The sequence below is a fragment of the Molothrus ater genome, chromosome 1, assembly GCF_012460135.2.
Source record: "Molothrus ater isolate BHLD 08-10-18 breed brown headed cowbird chromosome 1, BPBGC_Mater_1.1, whole genome shotgun sequence".
Lineage (NCBI taxonomy): Eukaryota > Metazoa > Chordata > Aves > Passeriformes > Icteridae > Molothrus > Molothrus ater.
Genome location: NC_050478.2, coordinates 6,511,238 through 6,537,448, shown reverse-complemented (window position 1 = coordinate 6,537,448; position 26,211 = coordinate 6,511,238). Strand labels below are relative to the sequence as shown.

General features: G+C 40.8%; 1 protein-coding gene across 1 annotated transcript in view; it reads left to right on the top strand.

Annotated features, from left to right (window-relative positions):
- Positions 1-623: 623 nt before the first annotated feature.
- XYLB (xylulokinase) overlaps positions 624-26,211 on the top strand; it is an 89,671-nt gene continuing 64,083 nt past the window's right edge. The window contains exons 1-14 of the mRNA XM_036379173.2: positions 624-719; positions 3,021-3,103; positions 3,922-3,991; positions 5,765-5,845; positions 7,093-7,179; positions 8,281-8,409; positions 9,646-9,711; positions 12,561-12,633; positions 17,987-18,105; positions 19,231-19,312; positions 20,329-20,369; positions 20,774-20,889; positions 22,891-23,006; positions 25,266-25,339. Coding sequence (XP_036235066.1) covers positions 675-719; positions 3,021-3,103; positions 3,922-3,991; positions 5,765-5,845; positions 7,093-7,179; positions 8,281-8,409; positions 9,646-9,711; positions 12,561-12,633; positions 17,987-18,105; positions 19,231-19,312; positions 20,329-20,369; positions 20,774-20,889; positions 22,891-23,006; positions 25,266-25,339 — 1,182 coding nt within the window. The 5' untranslated portion in view covers positions 624-674. The remainder of the gene's footprint in view (positions 720-3,020; positions 3,104-3,921; positions 3,992-5,764; positions 5,846-7,092; positions 7,180-8,280; positions 8,410-9,645; positions 9,712-12,560; positions 12,634-17,986; positions 18,106-19,230; positions 19,313-20,328; positions 20,370-20,773; positions 20,890-22,890; positions 23,007-25,265; positions 25,340-26,211) is intronic.

Below are 26,211 nucleotides of genomic sequence, written 5' to 3'. Positions count from 1 at the left end.
CAGTGTAAAGGTTATAATGTATAAACAGTGTAAAGGCTGAGCTCCAGCCTTTTGTGGGTTACCGCCCCGCTCCCTGCTTTGCTCAGTCTGGAATGAAGGGAGGGCATCTCCTCGCCCCGGTGTGTGAGCTGGGGCTGCGCAGCGGGGAACGGGCCGTGTTCGGGACAATCCCACCGCAGCATCACCACACCACGGCCTCGATCCACCCCCACAGCATCACCCCCGAGCTCTAACGGGCCGTGTTCGGGACAATCCCACCGCAGCATCACCCCACCACGGCCTCGATCCACCCCCACAGCATCACCCCCGAGCTCTAACGGGCCGTGTTCGGGACAATCCCACCGCAGCATCACCACACCACGGCCTCGATCCACCATCACAGCATCACCCCCGAGCTCTAACGGGCCGTGTTCGGGACAATCCCACCGCAGCATCACCCCACCACGGCCTCGATCCACCACCACATCACCCCCGAGCTCCTCCTGGCCCCTCGGTGCGAGGGATGGATCTCTCGTCCCTCTCCCTGCCCCTTGAGCACTCATTAACCGCGGTGCCGCCGCTCGGCGGGGCCGGGCCGGCGGCTCCTGCCCCGGGAGGGAGGCCGGGCCAGCAGAGCCGCCCCCTTCCCTCTCCCTGCCCCGGCTCTCGGCTGAGGGCCAGGGCCGTGCCGTGCCATGGCCGCTCCCTGCTACCTGGGCTGGGATTTCAGCACGCAGCAGGTACCGCGCCACCTCCCCCGTCTCTCCCTTGCTCTCCCCTCCCTCGGCCGGCGGCGGGGCCGGGGCTGCCCTTCCCTTCCCTTCCCTTCCCTTCCCTTCCCTTCCCTTCCCTTCCCTTCCCTTCCCTTCCCTTCCCGCTGCGGGGCTGCGCTGCCCGGTTCGGCTCCGTTCGCGGGCCCGGGCTGCGGCCAGCGGGAGCTGCCCCGGAGGGATGAGCAGGGGATGGCGCCGCCGCCACTGCCGAGCCAGATCGGGGCCAGGCCTTCCCTCTCTCGCCGCTTCCGTCCCCTCCCCGCGCCTTCCGTCCCCGCTCTCCTCCTTCCCCGGGCGGGTTGGGTTCGCCGGGCGGGGCTGCTCGCCGGGCCCGGCCGGGGCTGCGGGGAGCGGGGCGGTGCTCCCTGCCCGGGGCTCGCAGCCGCTGCAGCCCCACACGGCCGGTGCCAAGTTATTCACGGAATTACACAATCCTTAGGGCTGGATTGCCCGGAGAGGTTGTGGAGTCTCCGTCGCTGGGGACAGTCAATAGACGTCTACTCAGAATCCTCCCAAAGCAGGCAGGTTGGACCGGATGATGATCCACTATGGTCCCTCCAACCTGACCGATTCTGTGAGTCTGTGGAAGGGACCTCTGGAGATGATCCAGTTCAAACCTCCTGCCAAGGCAGGGTCACCTGGACACAGGAATAGGGCCAGGTGGGTTTGGAATGTATCCAGAGAGGGAGACTCCGTGTCCTCCCTGAGCATCCTGTTCCAGTGCTCTGCCAGAGTCAATGTAACAAAGTTCTTCGTCATTTTCAAGCAGAACTTCCTGTATTTTAGCTTATGGCTGTAATAATTCCGGGTGATTTGTGTGTTTTAAGATGTCCATGGCCTGCACACAGTGCATGTACCTGGTTGTTCTCATATCCCCTTCACCTTCATCCCTTTCTGTTTGCCCCATCTGAAGCAGTGGGTTGTATATCCAAATGTGTCCTGCTTCCCCATCCTGCTAGGGATGGTTTAAATCTTGGAGGAGTGCTGTGGTCCTTCTTTTTATGCAGGCTGCATATGGCCCCTCTGCCTGCTGCTGTAGGAGCTGGGATTTGCATCCAAACCCAGATTCCCAGTGTCTTCGTGTGAATCAAGGCTCTGAACCTGGATGTTCAGGTTTCTGCTGGAAATTCTGATTTGTAGTCACAGCTAGATATTGCTGCACTGTGAATAGAATCTCTGCCCAAGTTGTGCAGAGACCTGAACATGTTAAAAATAGGTGTTCAAGCATAAATCACTATTATGGTTGTGCTGAAGTTTGGGAGCTTGAAACGACACATCCAGGTTAGGCTGATCAAGTGTTTTTATGGGGACATGCTGCAAGCAGAGAGCCAATTAAGCTGCAGTGGGTCAGAGCCATTTTTAAGCTAGTGCAGGTTGATAATGAGTTGTGCCAGGGCATAGATAATGGTTCTACACTACTGTGGTAAAAATGGGGATGGCCTTGTTATTTGAATGCAGCTCCTTGAGATGATAGAATTGTAGGTTCTTTGTTAATCAGTTCCTTTAGCAGCAGTTTGCACTCTCCCCCTTGGTTGAAATAGGCACAGAATGTGAGCTGCTTCTTGCTTTTCTTCTCAGCTCTTCACAGCTCTACTGTCTTTCTGCAGAACTAGGTGAACTTAAGTGAAGATAGATGAGGAAAGGTTGTGGTACCCTTCTAATTTGTGCTTACAAGAAGGCTCAGCTTTGTGGAGTTGGAGATGTTGCTTTCTGTGGCAGTAGCTCAAAATACACTTATATAATGCCCTCTGAGCTTTTCCAAATGGGCAGAATTTAATTTGCTCACCATGTGGGGAGCAGGAAAGGTGTTCAAGGTAGCCTAAAGGGTCTGTGAGGTTCCTTGGCAAGATACGACAAAAAAAAGGAGGTGACAAAAAAAAAAAAACAGCCAAAAAAAGGGAAGGTGTATGACATCTTTAAGATACTGTATTCTTTGGAGGAATTGGAAAAGCTGGCTACTGTGATGCAAGCTCTGAGCCTGGTAACATGTTTGCCATTCTTTAGCACATCCCTGTAGCCTGATCTTGTGCATTACAGGAGAAAGAAAATACAAACAAACAAACCCACATGTTGCTGAATAGGTAACATTGTGGAAATTCACATAATAATTTGTTTAATGTAAAATTATGCCCTACTTTCAGTGAGTTGTATGGATTGGGGTGATTTTTTTTTTCATTTTGTCTGTGGGAATTAAATTATTATAAATGAGTCATCAGTTTTATTCAATTATTGCTAGATTTTGTTAACTTCCTGTTTTATATCTTCTAGTTGAAAGTCATTGCTATCGATGAACAGCTGAGGGTCATTTATGAGGATAATGTTCATTTTGATAAGGACCTTCCAGAATTTAAGTAAGGCTTTTTATATTTTATATTTTACTTGAATAATGTAATTTAAAGCTTTGGAGATTGGGGTGGGGGGGGACTGTTGCCCTTTTTGGTCTCACTGATATTTATGGAGGCATAGAAAAAAATCATGCCATACTCATGTTTCCCACTCTGCAAGGGTAGTATATGCTCTTGCCTTCCTTGAGTGTAAATATAACAAGAGCTCCCAACAGGAGACAAATTAAGAAAATATACTCCAAAATATTACATATAAATAAACCATTATTTTTCTTTTGGAATTTTAGACTTGTGGACATGACTGGGTGGGATGCTCTCAGAACAACATGTAAATTGCATGAGGGGAACATCTAAAAGGCATTTGGGATAAATTCAGTTGTTAAGATGTGGGATGACAGTATTTGCTTACTTAAATGATAGACTAGAATTGACAAATGTCATCCTCCAGTCACAAGTTTCAATAAAACACATTAATTTTCTTGATGGTTTAACAGCAGAATTGAACCTCATCTTTGAGGTTCAAGTCACTAATTGTGACAGAAATGATTATGAATCACATGCAGCCAATGAGCAATATCAGCAATGGATTGTATCACAGATCTCTAGGATCAGGGCCTTTCCTTTAAAATCACTTACTTTGCAATTGTGTCAAACATGTCACCTCCTAGGAGCTGGATTTTACTTTTCCATGTTTCAAACACTGATCCTTGCTCTTAACATAAAAGGATTGCAAATTCTCTTGGTCATTATAAACTTGAAGAACTCTACTTGGCAGGGGAAAAAAAATGCTGAATTTACCAGTAGAAAATCCTCTTTTTCTGTAGGACTCAAGGTGGAGTCTACATTCACAGTGACAGACTGACAGTCACTTCACCAGTGCTTATGTGGGTCAAGGTATGAACAAACTTTATATGGATCAACTTTTTCCTTGCTGTTACAGAAATCAAAGTTTGTTGTGAGCAATAGTGGAACTCATCACTCAAATCAACATAGACCTTTTGCTTACATTCTCTTTCTTTGAAGTGTTGTTCTGTGTCTTTGGTATGCAAATAGTGATGCTATCAACAAACATAGTAGAAATTGCTAACATTTTGATGGGTTTTTTGTTTGTTTCTTCACTTTCTACTATTATAGCATTCTACGTGTGAGAAATTCCTTCCTGACTTTCTTTCATTTGAAAAAAAAAGATTCTTTTTTTTCCATCTCATACACAAATGGGGCAGCTGCCACTTTGCCTTGCTTGAATCTGTGTTTTTGTAGCACCCATATTACTTAAACTATTTAATTGAGAGTAAGCTCTGCTTGATGTTGCAGGTGGTAAGTGGTGAAAGGGCAATTTATTCACTGGTTCCCAGTCAGTAACTTTGACTGATGTTGATTTTGAAGTACAGCTTTTTTTTTTTTTTTTTTTTTTTAATAGAATTTCTTATTTCTGTGCAGATTCTGCAATATTTACCTGTAGGCACACAGTGTGGGGTAATTGGGAGTGGGGCTGAGCCTCCTCCCCAATGGGCTACAGCTGTGAAAAGCAGGTGAACAGCATTGACAGCAATGAGCCATGGAGTGCCCAGGTGTATTAATCACCAAAGGGGCCAGAGGACACACAGGTGCAGTGCATTAACATCAGGGGTATAAAAGGCTGGGCTAAAGAACAAGAAGGGCAGATGTCTGCAGACTTCTGAGGTGGGAGGATGGTCCTCTGTATGTGCAGATGCCTGAAGCTTTCTGATGTGCTAAGGTGTTACTGGGTATGCACAAATGCTTAAAGCCTTCTGGAATTGTGTGGTGATGCTCTGTGTGTCATGGCCATCTCAACTGTGACACTTACATGGTACTCTGTAAGTTTTTCCTACTAGAGAGATTTGAATAGTTAAAATGTTAGAAAGGTCACCAGACCCCCAGCTGGTGATCCACAGTAGCTGACAAGGGATTGGTAAATTTGCTTGCAGTTGGTTTTTTGAGCCACAATGAAGAGGCACTGTTGTGATTATTAAATTAATAATATAATGATATAGGTATATATGATGTTTGGAAGTCTTGCAGTGGTCCATTTGTCAAGAGAGTCTGGCAAATGCTGGTCTAAATTAAACTGTTTAAAGATAGAGTAATTTTTTTGCTTTAAACTTCAGGAAAATGTATCAAGAACAAAATTTACCTAGGTGCTTGAAGTGCTGAAATCGCTTGAATTATCTTTCTGTTAAAGACTCTGTGAATATGTTGACACTGGGGGCACTGGTATTGAGGTTACCTAATGTCTTGTAGGATGGGGTGCAGGGTGTACCCTATTAAGATTTCATAAGTTTTCAAAAGTAAGAGCAGAAAAGATAATCTTTCTTTGTGTCTGGTACTCCTAAAGTGCTTTTTAATGAACTCGAGTTCTTTAATTTTTGCCTCTTATTTAGGATTCAAAGAGTGGATCTTTGTGATTTAGCTTCTTTAAAGATCTTATTTTTCCCCTCTGTGACTCAACTTTTCTTTTATGGAGTCTCACTTAATAAATTAATTTATGTAGATTTTTGAAAAGTCCATAGTCATTAACTAATTTTTCATTATCTGCCAATGAACTCTTATCAGTGATGACATGAATTTACTGTTTAATTCCAGATTGTGAGTATGCATAATTTGATAGGTCGTTACTGTCATTCTTGATTCTGTTTGTTGTTGTAGGCTCTGGATGTGATCTTGGAAAAGATGAAGTCTTCAGGCTTTGACTTCTCTCAAGTCAGAGCAATGTCTGGTGCTGGCCAGGTTAGTTTATACAGAAAAGTTCAGTTTTACTGCATTTCTTTGGTAGAGTATAAGGTTGAGTGATAAATTTAAACAGTTGTATGGCAGAAGACTGTAATGGCATAAAATAAGATCTAAACTTCTACATAAGCATCCACAGACATTCCTCAGGGAAACTGGACACCTGAAGCACACAGAGAAATCACTAGAAGATGGTGGGAGTGGAGGATGAGGTTTGCAATGTAATTGTTTAGATCAGCTTAGTGCAGAACTTCTTGGCTTCATGTTGTTTTAATTCTTTGTTCATTTTGAATTTCAGCAGATCCAGGTGCTTGTGGAAAATAGGGTAGGAAAACCAGCAAGGAGCACAGTTTGCTAAAAGCACAGTAGCATCCCACTGAGCAGTTTTTTGTTGGCTTGGACAGGGATCTGCACAGAAACAACAAAACCCAAATGATGCAGAAATGACAAAAATAGTTCCATGATTTAGCCTGTAGAGCATAATGCCTTTATTTATTTATTTATTTTTTTTATTTATAGAACCCACCCTGACATTTGGTCAGTTAGCCAGTCTCCTCCTAGTACTCCAATGAATCAAGAGAGGCTTTTATAACTTTCACAGATGATATTCAGGGTGAGGACAGCACCAAAGCAACAGCTAATTCTGACATGTGAGGTTTAGGTTATTCATCTTGATGTATCTGGGACTAATTAATCAAACCCCTTGCTTTCATCTCTATGTTTCATTGATTGCAGTTGAAAGTCTGAGTAAAGTGTCTGAAAATAAGAGCTGGTATCAAGGCTCTGTTATGAATTCTTCAGTGGAGCACAAGTTGAGGACTGCCAAGTAACCCCACCTTACTCAAGAGAATAAAGGGAGTGCATTTCCAGACTGCCCATATTCCCTTTATTTTGCCCCCTCCAGCAAGAGGCACAGCCTTGATGGCTCAGGGGTCTCTGCTGAAATAGCACAGAATTACATTTTGACTGTGGAGCCCTGGCTACAGCTCAAAGAGCCCTCAAATAAGTTTCTAATGCCATTAGCAACGCAGTAATTGTCCCCACTAGAAAATTCTGTCATTCAAAATATTATTCTGATTTAGGGTCTGCTTTGCTCAGTCTTAAATAAGAGATTTTTGAGACCCTTGATTTGAAATGGGCCATTTTTTGGTCCTGGTGTGGAGAGAGCTCTTTTGTTCCTTAGAATATAAGATCAGGACTTTGAAGCTTTGGAGGGCATCTCCAGCTCCTGTTTGTGTTTCCTACAGCAACATGGGAGTGTGTACTGGAAAAAAGGAAGCATCCAGATTTTAAAGAATGCATCATCTGAACTGCCTTTACATCAATCACTAAAGGTAAGGTGCACAAAAGCTCTGAAGGGAGGGTTACACTGTCCTTTTTCTGATCCTTATACATTGCTTTTCTTCCTCTTGTTTGGCTGGCCTGCAAGCCCCTGCAGCATAAATGAAATGTAGTAGTTATTCCTTCAGTTGCAGGACTTTTGGCATTTCATTTTCTCCTGAATGGCTGTATGTTCTGCTTTAAAAGCTTACAGGTGCCAGTGGGTGTCCCAGGATCTTTCTGTGTCAGAGTAACAGCCTCTTTGTTCTTCTAGAAAATGTAATATTTTTGTAAACAATCTGTAAATATTTTACATTTTTAAAATATTTCTATTAACAAAAAATTGTGGTGAAAAGGACTGCTGTACCTGAGATTCCTTGCAGGATGTGCAAGTGATTTCATAAGAAAATATATCTATTTAAAAAGACCAGTTTACACTTCTATCCTTTCAGAGGCAAGGGTAATGCTGTGTGGACTTAAAATCCTAACCAAGTACCTTGTTGACCTCAATATTTTATGTGTGTGATTGGTGAGCTTTGAACATGGATTTGACAAGCTTTTATTTAAAAAGAAAAATTGGGAGGACTCAGCTTTCCTCTAGAAGACCCTTCTTCCCTTCCTTCAGTGTCAGAAAGGGCAGATATATGTTGAAAGGGAGACTATTGTGTTAAATGTGCTAAGTCATTAGTTTTGTAACTATCTCATCTGTGCAAAACTCATGGAAATGACATGAAAAGCTGGAATAAATGGTGGATTAAGCCTCAGTTGAATTTCCAGGTGGTTATGCCATGCATTAAGGAGAAATGTGTTGTTAGAGCTGTGGGAAGATAATCTGATGGTTTGTTGTGGAGGGGTTTTGGCTGCCAGAGGATGTGCTGCAGGGTCTGTGCAGTGACAGCAGAAAAAAACCATGTTGCTTCCTTCTGATGCAAAGTTTGGGTTGAACTTTTCATCCCTGGCCAACCTTGTACCCAATATCAGCTTTCTGCAATTGCTGAGAGAAAGGCAGGAGGCATGTCAGAGAGCTGAGCTGATATGAATGGCTGCTGTGTTTCATTACTCTAGCAGGGACTTCAGAGATCAGACTTGTTAATAGAGGGTGTTCTTGATTACAGGGCTGTTTTTCAGTCAGTGACAGTCCCATCTGGATGGATTCCAGCACAGCCTCCCAGTGCAGAGCCCTGGAGAAAGCCCTGGGGGGAGCCCAGCACCTGGCCAGTGTCACTGGCTCCAGGGCCTATGAGGTAAGGAAAGGATGGCAGAGAGTTCCCAGCAGAATCCCGTGCTGGAAACAATTCTGTCATTGCAGGGAGCTGCAGCAGGTAGCCATCAGCCATTTACTGTGAGAGACAGAGCTTTTGAAGAAACTCCAACCATACTGTGCTTTGCATTAGCCCCACAAAGGGAGATACAGGAATTTCACTGTGACGTGAACCAAACACTGGAAATTTTGCTTCAGGAAGCAGTTGGAGCATTTGGCCAGTGGTTCCCAAATGCAGTGTTGGGTGGCCATGCTTAAAGTCTCAAGGACCTCGTTGTCCCCTGGGAGCATCTTATGTGGCCACATTTCTACTGGAATGGAAACCCAGTTTGTGTTACACTTTTGTTTAGGGTAAATCCATCCACCTATTTGTGAATCATGCTCTAGGTTACTTCTGCAATTGAAAGATTGGCCTTTTAATATTCCCTGGAGGCTGACAAGCAGCTGTTGACCTAAGAGTGTTTCAGAGGCTTGGGGCACTGTCAGAGATATGCTGTCACTTGTCTCCTCTTCCTGAGTCTTCCCTCCTTGTAACTGTGACAATGAGTTCTGGAGTGGGAGCAGGACTGCCCTGCAGGCACCTCAGCCCCTTGTTTAATCAGAATAAGGCTTTAACCTCCCTGACTGATGTTTCTGAATCATCATTATGGCTGATGTTGAAATCAGACTTTGCATACCCCTAACAGTTTATTTTTCACTTGTTAAATGTTAAGGTTTCAGTGTTAAAAGGTTTTTTGATTATCTGACCTAATACATGGATGAAAAATAAATATTCTTACAGCTGTTTTTAGCCTGTGCTGGAGTATATGCTTTGAGTATGTAACTTCTTGCTTTAATTTCAATTCACCTGCCTCACAGGCAGGTACATAGATTGTGTAGCTTAAACCTTTTCAAGGATTTGAAGGCAGCATTTGAATTGTGCTGGTTCCTGTGCACAGAATAAGTGTGATTCATTCCATTGAACTGTCATTTCTGAAGTGTAAATTATGGATAGTAATGCTTTTCCACATGCCTTTTTTTAAAAGGTGAACAAAATTCTCATAATGAGACTATGTGTTATACCCTGTTTAGTGCAGATTGCCTGCTGTGCACTGACTTTCATCATGCATCAGGCAAATTAAATATCCAAAGTGCAGTGTTCTGAACTCATTACACAGAGTTAATGATTATTGACTCCATTTAGGGTTTGTGTTTCTAAGCATTTGCATTTCTTTCTCAGCGTTTTACAGGAAACCAGATAGCAAAGATTTACAGCCAGAATCCTGAGGTCTACAAGCAAACTGAGGTTGGCTTAACTTCAATTCCCTTATTGAAAAACATTGTTGAAAGTCTTTTAAAATTTATTTTGTGCAGATGTTTTTACAGACCTTTTTGCTAAAGATTATTCTGATTCTTGGGTTTGAATTTAAGATGAAAATAGAATTTTTTAAATTCTGTTAAATTATTAGTGGTTAGGCAGATAAAAATCCAACATCAGTTCTACTTTGAGTGTTATACTTCTCAAGCTGGTGAATTGAGCTTTAAACTGAAGTTGTCGAGGGAGGAGAACCTCAGATTATCCCACTCCTATGAGGCTGGTGCCAGAAGGAGAAGGCCAGAGCCTGGAGAGGGATGGCAGGTCAGCAGGAGAGCATCTTTGATGGAACAGATTTAATGTCTGGGCAAGCACACATGGCATGGGAATAAACAGGAGTTAGGGGGTTCTGATCCTTTTGGCATTGTGGAGATATGGTGGGATGCTTCCTGGAGTGTGGGAACGGAAGGATACAGGCTCTCCTAAGCTAGTTCATATTCAAGGATCACCTCCTCCAAGCTCTGAAGTGATGCATCCCAACTAAGATTAAGTCAGGCAAAAACAGCAGGAGGGCTGTGTGGATGAGCAAAGTGCTGCTGGACAAACTCAAACACAAAAAGGAAGCCTACAGAAGGTGGAAGTAAAGGCAGTAGCCTGGTAGGAATACAGAGGGGCTCTTTGAGCAGTTAGGGATCAGGTCAGGGAAGCTAAAGCCCTGACAAAATTAAGTCTGGCCAGGGATATCAAGGGCAGTGAGAAAAGCATTTATAGCTATGTTGGTGTTAAAAAGAAGATTTCGAGAAATGTAGGCCCTCTCAAAGGAAATGGGAGACCTGGTTAGCCAGGCTGTGAAGAAGGCCAGGTGCTCAAGGACTTTTCTGCCTTGACCTTCACTGGCAAGAGTTCCAGCCACATCACCTGAGCCACAGCAGGCAAAGGCAGGGACTGGGATGATGAAGAGCCACCCAGTGTAGGAGAGGATTGAGTTCAAGACCATCTAAGGGACCTGAAGCTGCACAAGGACCTGATTAAATACTTCCATAGGTCCTGGGAGGGAACTGGTGAATGAAGTGGCTAAGCCCCTATCCATTGTATTTGAGAAGTTGTGACAGTCTGGTGAAGCTCCCATTGACTGGAAAAGGAGAAACATAGACCCTGTTTTTATAAAGTGGAGTAAGGAAGACCTGGTTTTCCATTACTTCTGTTCTTGATAGCATTTTTTTTCTTTTTGTGGGTTTATTTTTTTAAATCTCGCCCCTGTATGAAGCAGTTCATTTCATGAGAAAGTGAATTGCAATTGACTCTATTTTGTTGGAGAATGCTAGATTTTCAATTTTTTCCCCTTTTCTTTTACATTCTCACTGTAACTAGTAAGGTATGAGATGAAACAGAACCCTTATATGATCTGGTCATAAGCTTAAGACTAAATTTAGAGAAAGATATGTTACTGGGGGGAAGTGGGACTGAGAACTAGTTAAACCAATTTTAGACTTTGAGGGCTGTTTGAACTGATGGCAACTTCTAGCAATAAAACTTATGCAAAATGCATTCAAGCACAAAACATCTCTCTGCCGGAGCTGCTCTTGGGGACCCTCAAGGAGCACTGAACAGCTTGGCAGTCTCAATGACATGTGGAAGGTGGATGTTTTTGCTTCTGCAGGTCAGCTTGCTAAACTGGCTGGCTGATTCACAGTTTAACTTCATCCTTTTTTCCTTCCATTTCAGGCAGCTAGTGCCCACTGGGGCACCACAGAAGGTAGGCCTTTGTTACCTGAGCACAATGTGATGTATTCTTGGGGAGAGATGCACAAAGAGCGAGTGCATCATTAAATTTCCTGGCCATTACAACCACCTCTTAGATCTCTGGCTACAGGCTGCCCTTGAATGCTGTGAAGAAGTGCTTTTGTGATCATTAATAAGAACCTGTCACTTCTGGCTCACTCCACCTGTAGAAGTTTGATTCTCTTTAGTTATTGGGTGACAAGCATATTTCTTCTGAGTGAGTCACAGCACAGAATGAGCGATTTGTCTGCTTCTGTGCCAGCTTCTTGGGGTCAGGCAGTTCTTGATCATGCAGAAAGCCTGGTTGTGGCTGGTTAACCTGGTGGTTCACACAGCAGATGTGAAGAGGAGGCAGGTTCATGGTGGATCAGTGTCCTGTGTCCTAGGGGGCCTTTTTTGGCCAGCCCTGCAGTTGGATGTTGTGCAGCTGGAGCATGCCCTGAGGCAGAGCTGCAGGCAGGGGCTCAGTTCAAAGCTGTTTATTACCAGCTCCTGGCAGTAATTCCAGGGAGGTCTGGGGGCTCAGCTGGAAGGAAGGCAAGGGGTCCCAAAGAGGTGCTAAAGGTGCCCCAAGAGCTTTGCTGGAGCTTCTGAAAGTTTACAGACCTGTGCTCTGGGTGGGGCAGAGCAGGGTTCTGAGCATTTCCCTGTCATCAACACACAGGTGGTTTTGTGGTGTTGGGTTTTTTTTTTTTCTCCTTAGAAAGTGTTTTTCTTTGAAAATGAGGGTTTTTTTTTCCTTTGGAAGTCTTTCTGTGATAGACTGAAGTTGTGGATTCATGCTAACACAGTATGATAACATAGCAGGTGTGTTTTGCATGTTTGAGAAGGCAGAGCTTTTAACAGCTTTTATCATGGGGTTACTTTTAGGTTGATATGTGCTGTATTACTGCAACTGAATAATCCTTCTAGATGTATATTTGTGTGTTTTCTGGGCCTAATCTTAAGCATCTATTAACATTTGCTGCTTCCAATAATTTTATTTGCATTCTACTTACTTTCTTTGAAGTGAATACTGATGTGACTCACTATTTCTCACTGGTTTTGGTTTTTTGCAGAGAATCTCTTTGGTCAGTAGCTTTGCAGCTTCCCTTTTCCTAGGAGCTTATGCACCCATTGATTACAGTGATGGTAAGTATGGGCTTTTTTCATAGTAAGTTTACCAAGGAAATTTTCTTTCCCATCTCCACACATTACAGATTGGGGACAAGGTGTCTGGTGCTTGTTTTCAATCTTTAAATTTTAATGACTAGTATATTAGATTTTAAGCTAAGTTACTCCTTTCAGTTTGATGTTTGCTATGCTCATCTCTCCCCATCATACTGATTCCCACTTCTATCAAATGGATCCACAGAAAAGATTCTTAAATGTAATTATAGTTTTTTTTTTTCCATTATTTTGTGATGTATAAAGGAGTGGTGAAAGACCTTCTAGAGGCATCAGAAAGTTGTGGAATCTCAAACTAAACTCCTGAATTCTGATATTTGTTCTTTAGTTTTGCTGGTTTAGCTCAGAGGTGCACAGGATGTGAAAATGTTGTATATTGTGATGATTTCTTCCCCACCTAACTGGAGTATGGATCTACAACAGAAGTATATTTTCAAAACGAACCAGGAAGAAGAAAGCATAAATGAAGCAAAATGCACTAAACCCAGTTAAAAAAAAAATCTTCCTTATCTCTCCATTCATCATAACAAAGACAAAAAGGTGACAAGTCTACTGTCTCCCTTTTCTGTTCTGTGTTATCTCAGTTATCCAGCTTTTTAATGGCAATTTAAAATGGCAATTACAAAGGAAAGCATTTTCCTGGGAGCTCTGCTGTTATTTCTAAAAAAACATTTCTGATTTCTGCTCTGAAACTAAGAAGATATATTTCAGAGCTGAAAGGTTAGATAAAAAGGCTCTCTACAGAATTTTTGCATTACAGAGTCATGGTTGACACCCATGTGTTAAGACCAATTCATTTTTTCTCCTTTGTTATTCCATCAAATGTTACAGGAAAAGACAAGACACCTCAATTTTAGCTAATGGACAACTAACTTGCTATCAGAACCTCCAGTTACACTGGAGACCTCAGAAATGGCAAGGCAATCCATGCTTATTTCATACCACTTGTGAGATTTTTAGATCTGTTTTCTGGTCCTGTCCTTTTAGCCAAGTATTTCACAGCTGAGGTTTTCTTTTTTTTTTTTTTTCTTTTGTGTGTGTATGTTATTGCAACAATAACTCCTTGGATATTTGCACTTTGTTCCTCAGCAGGTCCAAATGCTGAGCACTTGGGCTGCTCAGCCACCTACTGTATTTCAAAGAGAGATAGTGAGATATTTAGGTGCTTTTTCTGATAAAGAAACATACTGTTTTTTTATTTTTAAATGAGAATGAAGTTTTAATTTTGATTTGAGTGTTTAAAACTCTAAGCATTAAAAATATCTCCTGTTTGGGTTTGTTTTTTTTATTTTTTGGTAATGTTACTTTACTTTTCTGCTTGGAAGCAAGTGGAGGAAAGCCATGCGTCTCCTATTTCAGAATGTGAAAAATTGTTGGAAAACAAAATATTTTAAAGTAAAGCAAATTTAAATCTCCTTAATTGGAAAATTTTTTTCAGAAAATGAGTCACATTTTTCAAACAGCTCCAGGAGAGTGTGTTCTGTTACACCTGTAGGTATTTACAGAACCTGAATAAATGTTATGTGCTGTTCAGAGCATGTAAGAGTATTAAATCTTTGTGTGAAAAAAGATAAGAGAGCTAGGCAGGATGTTACAGTTCTCTTTACAAGACAAAAGATTTTTTGGCATTGTAAGCTATATTTTGCCTCATTCATTCCTTTCTTCTGTTAATATAATGAGAGAGAATTCTAATTCCAGTAATAAAATATAAGTATAGTGGATGCAGTAGTTATTTGGATGCAGCTGAAAAAGTTGTTTTCTTGTCACTTACAATTTCTTGCAATTCACTTGATCTTTTACTTAGCACCTGTGTATTGTAGTCTAAAATGCATCTCTCAAAATAATATTCAGATAATAGACCTATTTTTCATTTCTGTAGGTTTAACTTCAGGTCATATCATCTTTAAAAGACCCTGTCAAATTGTTTAGCTCTACACAATAACTTATCTCCAAATTGGCAGGTTATTGTGGGAAATGTGCTATTCAGTTTCAGAATTTTTTCTTTTTCTTCTTAAAGGTCCAATCTTTTAAGGTTCAAATAACTTGTGAATGGCTGAATACCCTGAGTGATTGATTTAAAAAAATGAAATTACCTTCTAGTGGAATGAATGATTTTTATTTCTATTCTGCAGGTGTTAAAAGTAAGATACATCTGGGACCTAAGGAGTTGAACACTTGGGGCATTGTTTCTTTTTAGAAGACACCTTAAGGAACAGCAATTCAGCTCTTGACCTAGAGAAACTTTATCTTTTGAAATGCTTTTCTAAGAGCCTTAGGCAAATTGTAGCTTGGCATACTTGTTTCTTGCTGTTCTACCAGAAAAGGATGTGTTGGACTGAAGCTTTCTCCAAAGGGGTGTGGTGGGCTGAATTTACTCCTCCTGTAGCTTGTGTGGTGTTAGTGGTTACAGTTCTCATGGCTTTAGCTCTCTGAAAAGGCAATCCAGGATTGCAGAAACAGATGCACTTAACTGCTTATAAATGTATGCAAATATTGATCTTTGCTTTGTGGATTAATAAAACCAGTTAGTCTGCATGGCTGGCTCATTGTAAAGGAAGGGTTTGTGTTCTCCCCTTTCCCCCCAAGTGTTCAAGCACTTCTGTATTTGTAGTAAATATTAGCAAGTCCTGCTTGTGCTCCTGGTCATTCTGTGCTAAAAGTCAGTGAAATATGGAAATTTATTATTCCATGTTTTGACCCTTTCCTCATTTCTTACTGTGCCATGGCCTTGGCTGTTGACCTTCACTGCTGATGGGGTGATGAGTCAAAGGGCTGCCTTTGATTTTTGCTTGTTTTCTCCCTTTACTCCTCAGATTATTACTGATTTTTGTATGTTGAACTTTGTGATGTAGATCATGAGCAGAGGTGCTAGAGTTAGGAACTCAGAGTGAATAACTCCTTGTATAATCAGAGGAGAATTCAGTTCTGCTTTTTATTTTCTGCTGAGACTCCAATGCCCACAGCTGGACAGGATGAATCCAGCCCAACAGATTAATAGTTCTTCTAAAACATTTTTTTCACTAACACTTCTTCTAAAACAGTTTTTTTCACATTTTTTAAATTAGTTTGAGGCTGGGGCAAATTGCCTCACCTGTCTTTTCTCAGGGCATGCGAAAGTCTTTGTGCCACTGCATCTACCAGTTAATAAACTAAATTTTTGTTTCTGTAATGTAAACATTCAGTTATAAAGATTAGAGGCTTTTCTGTTTTATGTAGGAAAAATTGAAGGCTGCCCTAATGTCTTGTAAAATTGTATTGGAGGACTCTGGTGAAATTTTCTCTAGGCTTGTGGAGTGTGGACTAAGAAGGATGATAAAAACTAAACAAAAACCTGCAGAAAACAACAGCTAATCTTTCTGTAGAGGAATTCTATTTATTTAATGATGCTGTTCCTCACTTTAGTTTAGTGAAGAGGTTTTTGGCCTTTTAAATCATGGACTCTTCCAGGAAAATTTATAAATTTGTGTATTTCCTTGTAGAAAAGTCCTGTTATGCCTGAGAGCATGAAATATGTGGCTGCCTCTGAAAAGCGCAGGTGGTGACTCTGGGCTGAGTTTACCTTGTCAGGACAGAGTTTACCCTGGGAAGGAGGGAATGGCTGGAATTAAGAGTGATCTCTTATAGAGACATGAGAGATGCTGGATTAAATCTTGCCATCTTTCCTTTTCTGGGTGTGTAGTAGTGATTTTGATGGTAGAAAAGGGATCCTTTGCCTGTGGGAGGGTTGTTGCACTTCGTGCTCTGTCAAATTCCTGCTGCTTCAATGTAGACCAAATCTTTTAAATCTGTTTAATTTGCCTGAAATGGAATTGATTGATTTGGATAAAATTAATTCTATTTTTATGTTATTAAGTGTAATCCAAATATCCTGCTGTTTGGCTTGGGTTATTCCAGTGTTTCAGCTCAAGTGTGCAGCACTTTCTGTTTAAAACACCGTGTGGAGCACTAGGTCCAGACAACACTGGGGGTGCTTAGGATTGTACTGATAAATATAAAGTTTGTTTATAAATGCTATTAAACCAATTTTTAAGCCTGTATGAAAAAGTCTGCTGGGAGTTGATAGGGTGGGCTCACTTGTGCTTGCAGAGTGTGTGTGGAGTGTGTTGAAGGCTCTTTCTCAGAGCAGAAGCACTGCTGGAGCTTTGTGATGTGCTGCCTGAGGTGGGGCTTCAATCCTTTTCTTCCTCTGCATCCCAGCACTGCAAGCCAAGTCTTGTTCCACAGGAACTGCATGTGGCATCAACTTCACCATCTTTATGACTTGAAAAGCTTAAAAATGTATTGAGCAGAAGGATATATCAGGTTTTCCACTGTGCTCAACTGAGGATGTGGCTGTGTTTCTGAGATAAATAAATTGAGGGCTAAGCAGTCCTTGGAATGAAATTGGTATTAATCTAGAATAAGACTACTCTATCCCTGAGCAGCACTAACCAGAAATACAGATTTTCAAGTCTAATCAAATGTGCAATTAAAGGCATCTTGGAATCATAAGCCAGTGGTCTGGAGTGCTCAGTATGTTATATAGGTTTGGCCACTAACCAACTTCAATTGGCTTTTAAACCAGCAATAAAACAGTGAGAAAAGAGCAATGAGAATCCAAACCAAAACTGTAAAGGCCTTTCCCAGATCTAATGATAGTTCTGGAGAGAAAACAGGTGACCCAAATCAGTTATTTAGGGTTTTTTTTTTTTGCATCCTGTGAATAATTTCACAGAATCTGACCTTAAGAGGTACTTGCAGGTGTTGCAGATTTCAGTTGGGCTGCTCAGCATGCTTGAAAATCATGGCTTTGCTATTCAAAACCGGGTACCAAATTTTCCTCAAAATTAGAGGCTTTATTTGAGAAATTGAAAAGGGAAATGTTGATATGGAGGAAGATTAGTCAGTGTGGATTTAGATGCTAATAGGATACTCTGCTCAAAGGCAGGAGTAATGTAAAACCATCCCACTGAGGGGAGAATTTCTTCACTTTTAGGTCTCTGCTGAGCACAATGCATCTTCAAGGGACATTGCTCCATCACTTCTATGAAGTCCTTGTCTAAGGTGGAAGATTTAGGGGGGAGTTGATGGGGAGGCATTGATTGTCTTTACTCATAATCTGTGAATTGCCTAGTGCCTTGTACATCAGAGAAGCATTTTCTGCTACTTTTGCAGGTGAAAGCTCTCCAGAGGTTAAATTCTTAGTACCTTTAATTCTTAGAAGAGCTGAAACCATTCTCTTTAAATGGGAAACATACACCTGTAAGTTTTCTGTTGTCAGAATTTTCTGGTCTCTTGCTTAATCCTGTGTGCTTCCTCTTTTGATCTGTTCTTGTAGGTTCTGGTATGAACTTGCTGCAGATTTGGGAAAAGGCATGGTCAAAGCCCTGCCTTGATGCTTGTGCCCCTGGATTAGAGGAGAGACTAGGATGCCCTGTCCCATCCCACTCAGTCCTGGTATGTCCCTGGCCAGAAGAGTTGTAAGCAGCAAGAGGAGCTTTGCTGGGAGTTCTGCTAATGGCGCTTGGAGTCTATTTCTGTGTGCAATGCTGCTGCTTTAATATTTCCAGCTGTGTTGTGAAGGTGTTAATCAAGTCTTTGGGAACTGGCACCCATCATAGCTTTGGTCTCCTTGGGTTCTTGCATGCTCTGGGCTGTGTGAGAGACTTTTTGGTGGATGCTCCAATTATAAGAATTTTTGGGGTCCTCTCCCACACCCCAGAGCACCTGGTCACTGCAGAGCTGTGCATGGGAGTTTATTGCTGCAGAAACAGAACCCAACATTTGCATTTCTCAACAGAGATCTTGTTTTAAGCTGTTTGTAGAGTTAATGAGGTAATCTTTGTGAATAATTTGGGATATTTAAAGCTCCTGAGTTCATCTAGCTTAATGGTGAAATCAAATCAAGCCTCACATCTCCTGAGTCAATGAGGTTAGTCTTACTACCCAGCACAAAAGCAGCTATTCTTTAGCTGTGCACATGTGAGGCGGTGGAGATACCCATCACCTGAGCCCTCTGAACTCACTGCTGGTCTGTAATGGAGAGGAACATATTAAAAAAAATCCTTATAGATGTCCTTGTGTTTTTTATGGATAGTTTTCTTCTGTTTTTTCTCAATGGCTATCAAATGTGGCTTAAAAGAATACAGTTCTTGACCTCTAAAATAATAGGGGTCATATTCCAGCATTTGATGCTGTGATGTATATTAATGTTGTGTTTCCTCTTATGTTTGCATTGAATTTCTAATTTCTAGCTATTAATATTCATGTATATGTGCAAAACAGATAGATGTGTTTATGGTACTTGATGTGAATAACTGAAGAAAGACCCAAAGCTAAAATGCTGTTGTTTACTAGCCTACTTTCAAATCTAATCTGAGGGTATTCCTGTGAGGTTCTGAACAACTACAATGAAAAAAGTGTATTAAAAATTTTTAAAATATTCATTTATACCTTAAATGTTCAGAAATTGTTCCTGTAGCTGCTCTAGGGTTTTTCAGTTCCATGTTACAATCCATTGTCATATATTGTAAGATTGCATTCCATTTTTTTGAGCTTTTTTTCCTCTCTTTCTTTCCTTAGGGGCCCATTTCTCCATATTATAGTCAACGTTATGGGTTTAGCCCAGACTGTAAAATAGTAGCATTTACAGGAGACAATCCAGGTGAGATGATTAACTGTGCAAGATTCAGTGGATATGATTATGTATGTACTGAAATTCTAAATCTATCTTTCTGGTTCTCAGATGCTGCCTATAAAATGAAGGAATATTGTTTTTATCAGCATTAATTCCTCTTTCCAACACCCTTCCATCACTGATTCTTTTGAGATAGAGATATCTCGGATAGGCTGTGTATGACATTAAATTAATTCTCTTTTGCCAAGTAATCAGAAGTGAATTCATTTGCCTCTTGATAACTTCAGTTTTTGTTATGAGAAACCATCCCTACTATGAACTGCTAACATTTTAGCTTAGAAAATAGGAATTTTAAAAATGCTCTTGTATCTTTCCAAGAGAAAAGGTGGAGATGGACCTTGTTGGCTTTCTTTAAGAGCTGCCCTTTTGTCAGACTGATAGATCTCAGTACAAGAGAAGGTGTTAATTCAGGGTCCATTTTTTGAATCCTGGAGACTGTTTCAGTGTAAAGCAAATGTTTGTTTCTCCAGACTGTGAAAATAAAGTACTTCCTATATTACAGTAGCTTATGCAGGTTTGAATCATGATAGAAGTTCATTATGATGGATTTTACATTCTTATTCTGGGAGTTGGGTAAACTCTGCATTTCCCAAAAGTCCATTTTTTTTCTTCTAGACACCCAAGTTCAACTTTGTCCAATAAATATGTGATTAATCTGATGAAAGTGGGAATGTTCCTCCTTTAAAGTGTGTTGTTAATCAAGGGTCCACTGCATATAAAACCTGAATACATAAACCATCAGAAAAATCATGCTGTTCTGTAGTCTTGTCTTGAGCATTTTGATTTTATTAAAATAAAAATCACACCCTCACCAAAAAGTTTTGCCCATATTTTATGGTGGATAACCCAAGGCCACTGGGAGCATACTTGCCATTTATATTGTACTTTGAGATGGTGTTTGTAATGTGCTATGATGTCTCAGGTCACCGGCTGCAATTAAGTCAAAGAACTACCTTTGTACCTGGGATTCTTTTTGCTTTCAGCATCACTGGCAGGGATGAGACTTCAAGAAGGAGACATTGCAGTAAGTCAAAACACTCTCCTGAAAACTGTCCTTGGATGCTTGAAATACCTGAAATGTAAATAGCTGCAGGTTGCCAGTTAAATATACCTGCTAGTGTGGATTTGCTGCTTATTGGATTCATGCTTGTTCTATTTCTATCAATCTGTAAGCTGCCTGAAAGATTTTAAGTAAACTCTTGTGACTATTTTTAACTAACACTGCAGACATTAAAACCTAAGTCTCCATCCAGTATGTATTTCACTGGCATGACAGCCTAAGTCAGAGCTAGCTTCAGCACGAATCCAATTGACTTAATGTGTAATTTAAAAACAATTAGTGGCAATAACAAATGGTTTTAATTTAATTTCTGTATTGCTTTCCATGCACATTGTGATAAGGCTTCAATTATTTTTTTTCCCCTGCAGATTAGCCTTGGCACAAGTGACACATTGTTCCTGTGGATCCAAGAGCCAACTCCTGCCTTAGAAGGTCATATTCTCTGCAATCCTGTTGATTCTCAAACATATATGGCCCTTTTATGGTAATATAATTTATTTTTTTACATCTGGGATCGATAACATATATTTCTTTCTCTGTGTTAGTGCTTTTTATTTCTTTTGTGAGATGATAATGAATAGAACATTCAGCATTCTCTACGGTATATGGCAATCTACTGCTGAAACGTTTCCATCAACCTTACAGCATTCCTATTGTTTAATCTGAGGAATTGAAAGTGCAGAGTTGTGGAGGATGAATCCTCATGGCAATAAAAAGCTGAAATTATTTCGGTGTACGGATAGAGCCAGGTCTCTGTGTATCTCAGGTAATGCATTTAATGTGCAGGAATAACAAATCTGCTGAGATGGAATGTGAAATGTGTAGAGCCTGACCAGGCTGTGGAACTTCTGTGCTCCTCTAGTGGTCCAGAGGGGTCATAATGGAGTAAGTGAAGATTCCCTTTCCAGAGAGGAGCAAAATCAGTGCTGTTCAGGGATGCATTAGGGCTGTGCTTCAGGAAAATATTGAGATCTCAGAAACCCAGCTGAGAAAATCATCCTCATGGTAGCTTTTGGCTGCTGTGATTTGGGAGTTGTTTGGCCCTTTGTCAGCCAAGGAGGTTGGATGGGAGCTATGTTTGCCCTCACTGAACCACTGTATTCTGGATTAAAATTTCCAATCCAGGTCAAGTATTTGCAAGTAATATACTGATAAATTTTGTGTCTAAATGCCCTGGATTATAGATGCTTGAAACTCAGAACTTCAGCAAAGCTCAAGTCTGCCCTGGAGCTGCAGTGTTGAATCCCACCTGCACAGTAGTAGATGACAGTGGGAACAGTGTTCATGAAGTTGAGTTCAAAACCAAGATGTCGATTGCGAGTTACTGAGTTTTGTTTTGTGATTTCCCAGCAGGTTTTGTTTGTTATGTTTCGTTTTGTGTGGGATTTTTTTGTTTGTTTGCTTTGTTTTTAATTTACATTTGAGTTTTTCTTCCACCCAGTGTTTTCTTTACTTTTGCTTTGTAAAAGAGCTATATAAACAACCTGTTCATAATAGGAAAGCAGATACTGAGGCATTTTTCTGAATAAATGTTACACTGCTGTTCTTTCACTGCAGCTTAACATGCAGTTTGGTGCTGGTGGCCTTGGCAGTGCTGAGTTAATCCTTCCTGCTCCTTCTGTGTAGTAATTTTTGAGCTGACCCTGCCCCTTTGGCACCAAGGCCTCTCTATTTCTAGAATATTAGAGTTAATAGGGGACCCTCAGTAGAAAATGAATGCCTGAGCTACCAGACAGAATATTTGTATAGAAAACTCAAATAGCTTCAGCTGGTGCTACTGAGCAAGTTCAAAGATTTCCTTGCCCTCATTTTTGATATTTCTGTGCCTCTTCTGCTGAGCTGCTCTGATAACTGTGCTGGAGAGTGTTCAAACTGCTTCCCCCTGGGTTCAAGTCCAGTGCTGCAGTATTTTGCAGGAGTGTGATATTCACAAAGAAGGTGACAGCATGAACTGTGCAAAGACCATAAAAAATGAAGAGATGCACATTTTACTGCATGTTTTGCTAACTGGCTGTGGTGCTTTCCTTTGCCAGATCCTGGCACAGAGCTAGACCTCATCATAATTCTTGTTGGACCCAAGCTGGTTCCATACAGGTACCATGTTCCTGAAATCATAAATGCAACGTGGGGACACTCCTGCTGCTCCTTGCAGAGTCATCTCTGAGTGGTGGCAGGACACCTCTGAGGAGGGGTCTCAGCTGTGCAGAGCTGGGTTTGGCATGGCCTGCCATGGAACTAACCTGACTCACTGGAGAAATGCATACCCCCATCTCTGCACTGTGCTCCCCAGAACCTCCTGGAAAAGCTTTCTCTTATCTTGCTCTTCCTTCTCTATCTCCTTTCATAATGAAGTGTTTATATATTCTAACTTGCCCAGCTTTAATTCAGCTGATAAACTAAACAACAACGTCAAGTAAACAAAATGCTTTTAAAATCTAGAGCTAAATGTTTTGGAAAATACATGTGGTGTGTTTGTGTGTTTCAGTTTTAAGAATGGCTCTCTGATGAGAGAGAGGATCAGAGACGAGTGTGCTTCAGGCTCCTGGGATGAATTCTCCAAAGCCTTATCATCAACTGATGCTGGAAACAGTGGAAACTTGGGTATGAACCTTAGCAGGGCTGGGACTTGGAGGGTTTGCTTAGACTCATGCTGCAGTAGGTGTTGTACCTCCTTTTTACTTGGGTCATCATAAAGGTCAGGAATCAAGTTAACTAGAGCAGGAGAAATTCCTAATGTGTACTTGGAAATGCTCTGTTGACAACCTAAGTGTCATCACAGTGTTTTCCTTCAATGTTCACTGACTAAGAAAATTATATTTATGGATCTCCTGTGGTTGTTGGAAGGGTGTTAGTAACATCTTAGCTGTACAATGTTTAAAACTAGTAATTTCTGAAGGAGGTTTTCATTAAAGTTTATTTCCTTTTCTGAAGACTGAAATCAAGTGAATTAAGTACTTCCATATTATTTCTTTCTTAGTCATTACTCTAGAATCTTGTTCATGCATGTGTACAAAGCAATGATGTCAAGGGATGCCTGAATTTCCTGCATTTTCCCTAGTGTGTGTCACAGAATCATTTAATCCCTGTTTTTTTCCCCCATGTTATGGTTAGTAAGTGAAATGTAACAAAATTCTGATGATAGAAATATTTTAAAAATACTGTTAATCTCATGGATTTGAAGTTTTTCATTATTTTCTCTCCCAGAGTTTAACATTTTACAAGTCTAATATATAGCTCTGAAATAAGCTATTGAAAAGTGAGCATGTGTCTAATCAAGATTAAAATGGACGCATTGCAGAGCAGGGTATGAAATCATCACCATCATCTCAGGTGTGAATTGATATAGGTAAAATTAATGGAAAAATTATAGGCAGCAAAGTTTTTAAATGTAGATATTTAAGCTATAGAAGGGTTCACTCCTCAGCAAAGTGAGTTTAAGGTAGAGCCTCTTGACACTTTGAGATTAGATTTTTCATTTTTAGAAGCTCTGTTATGTTGTCTGTCAAATCCAGTCTCTGTGGGGTATTAAAATGACCAGGAATCTCTTTTCACTAGAAGACAAATCAATTCTAGTGTTTTAGAAAATGGGAAGAAATTATTCTAAAACCCCAAAGTCAGCCAGTTTAGACAATATTAAAAAAATTGGAAGTTGATGAAAATATTGCTACTGAACCAGGACAGTGCCTTAAAGTTTTAAAGCTTGCATTATACTCACTTGAATATCTCACTCTTCTATAAAATGGGTGTTTCATGAAAGTCTAGGTACTAGAATAACCTCTGGGTGTATCTGTATCAAATGCAGTAATCTCCATAATTTAAGTGCCTGGGGGGAGCAAAGCAAAGGCAGAGCTGGTTAAATACCCCCCTTTTATTCCTTGCTCCTGTGCTCCCTGTGGTGTGGGGAGGGCCCTCTGGGGAGGTTTGGAGGTCAGGATTGGAATGTTGGGATGTGCTTCCCCTGCAGATCTGTGGCACACAGAGATGCTTACTGGCAACTTTGCAGAATGTTTAACCAGAAAGGTTATGTGTGCTAAAGCACAGTATTATTTTGGGTTTTATTTTGCCACTAATCACAGGTCTGCTAGGGCAGCACAGTTTTGTTCCAAGGTTAGAACCTCAGAAACTCTCCTTAGTTTCTTAGCTATTTTGTTCAGTTTTTCTGTCCTCGTTTTTTTCCTGGTCTTCTTTCTTGAATATCTTTTCTGACCAACCCAAAGAAATCTTTGTCTAGCTGCCTACAAAGCATTACAGCATTTCTTCAGATCTCATCAAAACTATTCAGAGACCAGCTCTGCTTCGTGACTTAAAATAGCTGATGTTCTCTAATAAGCTCATGAAATCTAATCCAGGGTATGAAATGTTCCAATATTCCTGTACTCTTCTTACCAACTTCCCATTTTTTCTGTGTGTGGTTTTTTTTCTCTTTTCACCCTTGCACATGACCTACTCAGAATATTTCTACTATGAGTTATGTATTAGCTGTGTTACATCCACCACAGTACACACATTTGCAAGTATCCTCTCTTGTAGCCTTGGTGTTTATTAAATTTTTGGCATGTTTAATATCCACACTTGGGAAACTGAGAGAAACATAGAATTGTAGAATATCCTGAGTTGGCAGGGATTGTTAAAGTCCAAATCCTGGCTCTGCACAGGAGAGCCCCAAGAATCCCACCACATGGCTCAGAACACTAAGAAGCTGATGTGTGGACTGAAATTAGTAAAGAAACAGGCTGTGTGGTGGCTCGTATGTCCAAATACATGATAAAATATCTATTATCATTTTAGCTGTGTGCAGAAATAAGATTCCAGCTTTGGGCCTGGAAGCAAACATGACATCTTTAATGTTTCTTGATGCAGGTTTCTACTTTGATGTGATGGAAATTACTCCTGAAGCAGTTGGGGTTCACAGATTCAATAGAGACAACCAAAAGGTAGTAATAATCTGGTTAATGTCTCAAACTTTGAAGGAGTGCTGTCAAGGCTTCAACTCTTTGCCATTATATATTTTTTCTTTCTGTCTGAAATATTTGCTGTCCAGTTTCATTTATTGATGCAAGTCCCTGGAATGATTTTCATAAGGAAGTATTTGGTCTGTAGCTTGAGAGCATCTACAGAGCAATGTCTGAACTAGAACTTATATGGTATTTTTTTCATGATAAACTTTCTTTACTGGAAAATGTGGATTTACTGAAACCAACAGCTGTCTTTGAGACAGGATTAACTTTAAGCTTACTGAGAACTTAGTACATGTACATGACTTAGTCCTTGTTTTTTAAATTTTAAACACATAGATAAGGGTGTGTTGGAACTTTGGGCTGTAATATTTTGTCTATATATGTGTGAACTTAAAGACCTCATTTTGCTGTCCTGCATGACTTGGAGTAACCTACAAGTCACAGAATGGTATTTAAGTAAGCTCAGGCTCAAGTCCAAGTGGAATAAAATAGAAATTAAGTAATGGGAAGTTCTTTGTATATTGTTGTTGTTTTTTTTTTTTTGAGGAATGGCTGTTGTTTAAATGCCTGGCTTTCTGGGTGGTACTGAAACTCAGGAGCTGTCTTTGATCAATCATGACTCCCAGTCGATCAGACCTCACGTAGGCGAACAGAGATTGATGCTATCTGGTGTTTGCAGTGCAGCTCTACTCTCTTAAGTGTTGGCTGTTAAATGAATGCTTAATCACTTCTAGCTGTTACACAAATGTAGGCACTTACTGCAGTGTGTGGAGAAACTCAACTTCGTGTGAAGGATTCCCTCTATTTGTTTGCAGTTCAATGTTCTCCTGCTTCTGTTGCCTCCTTGA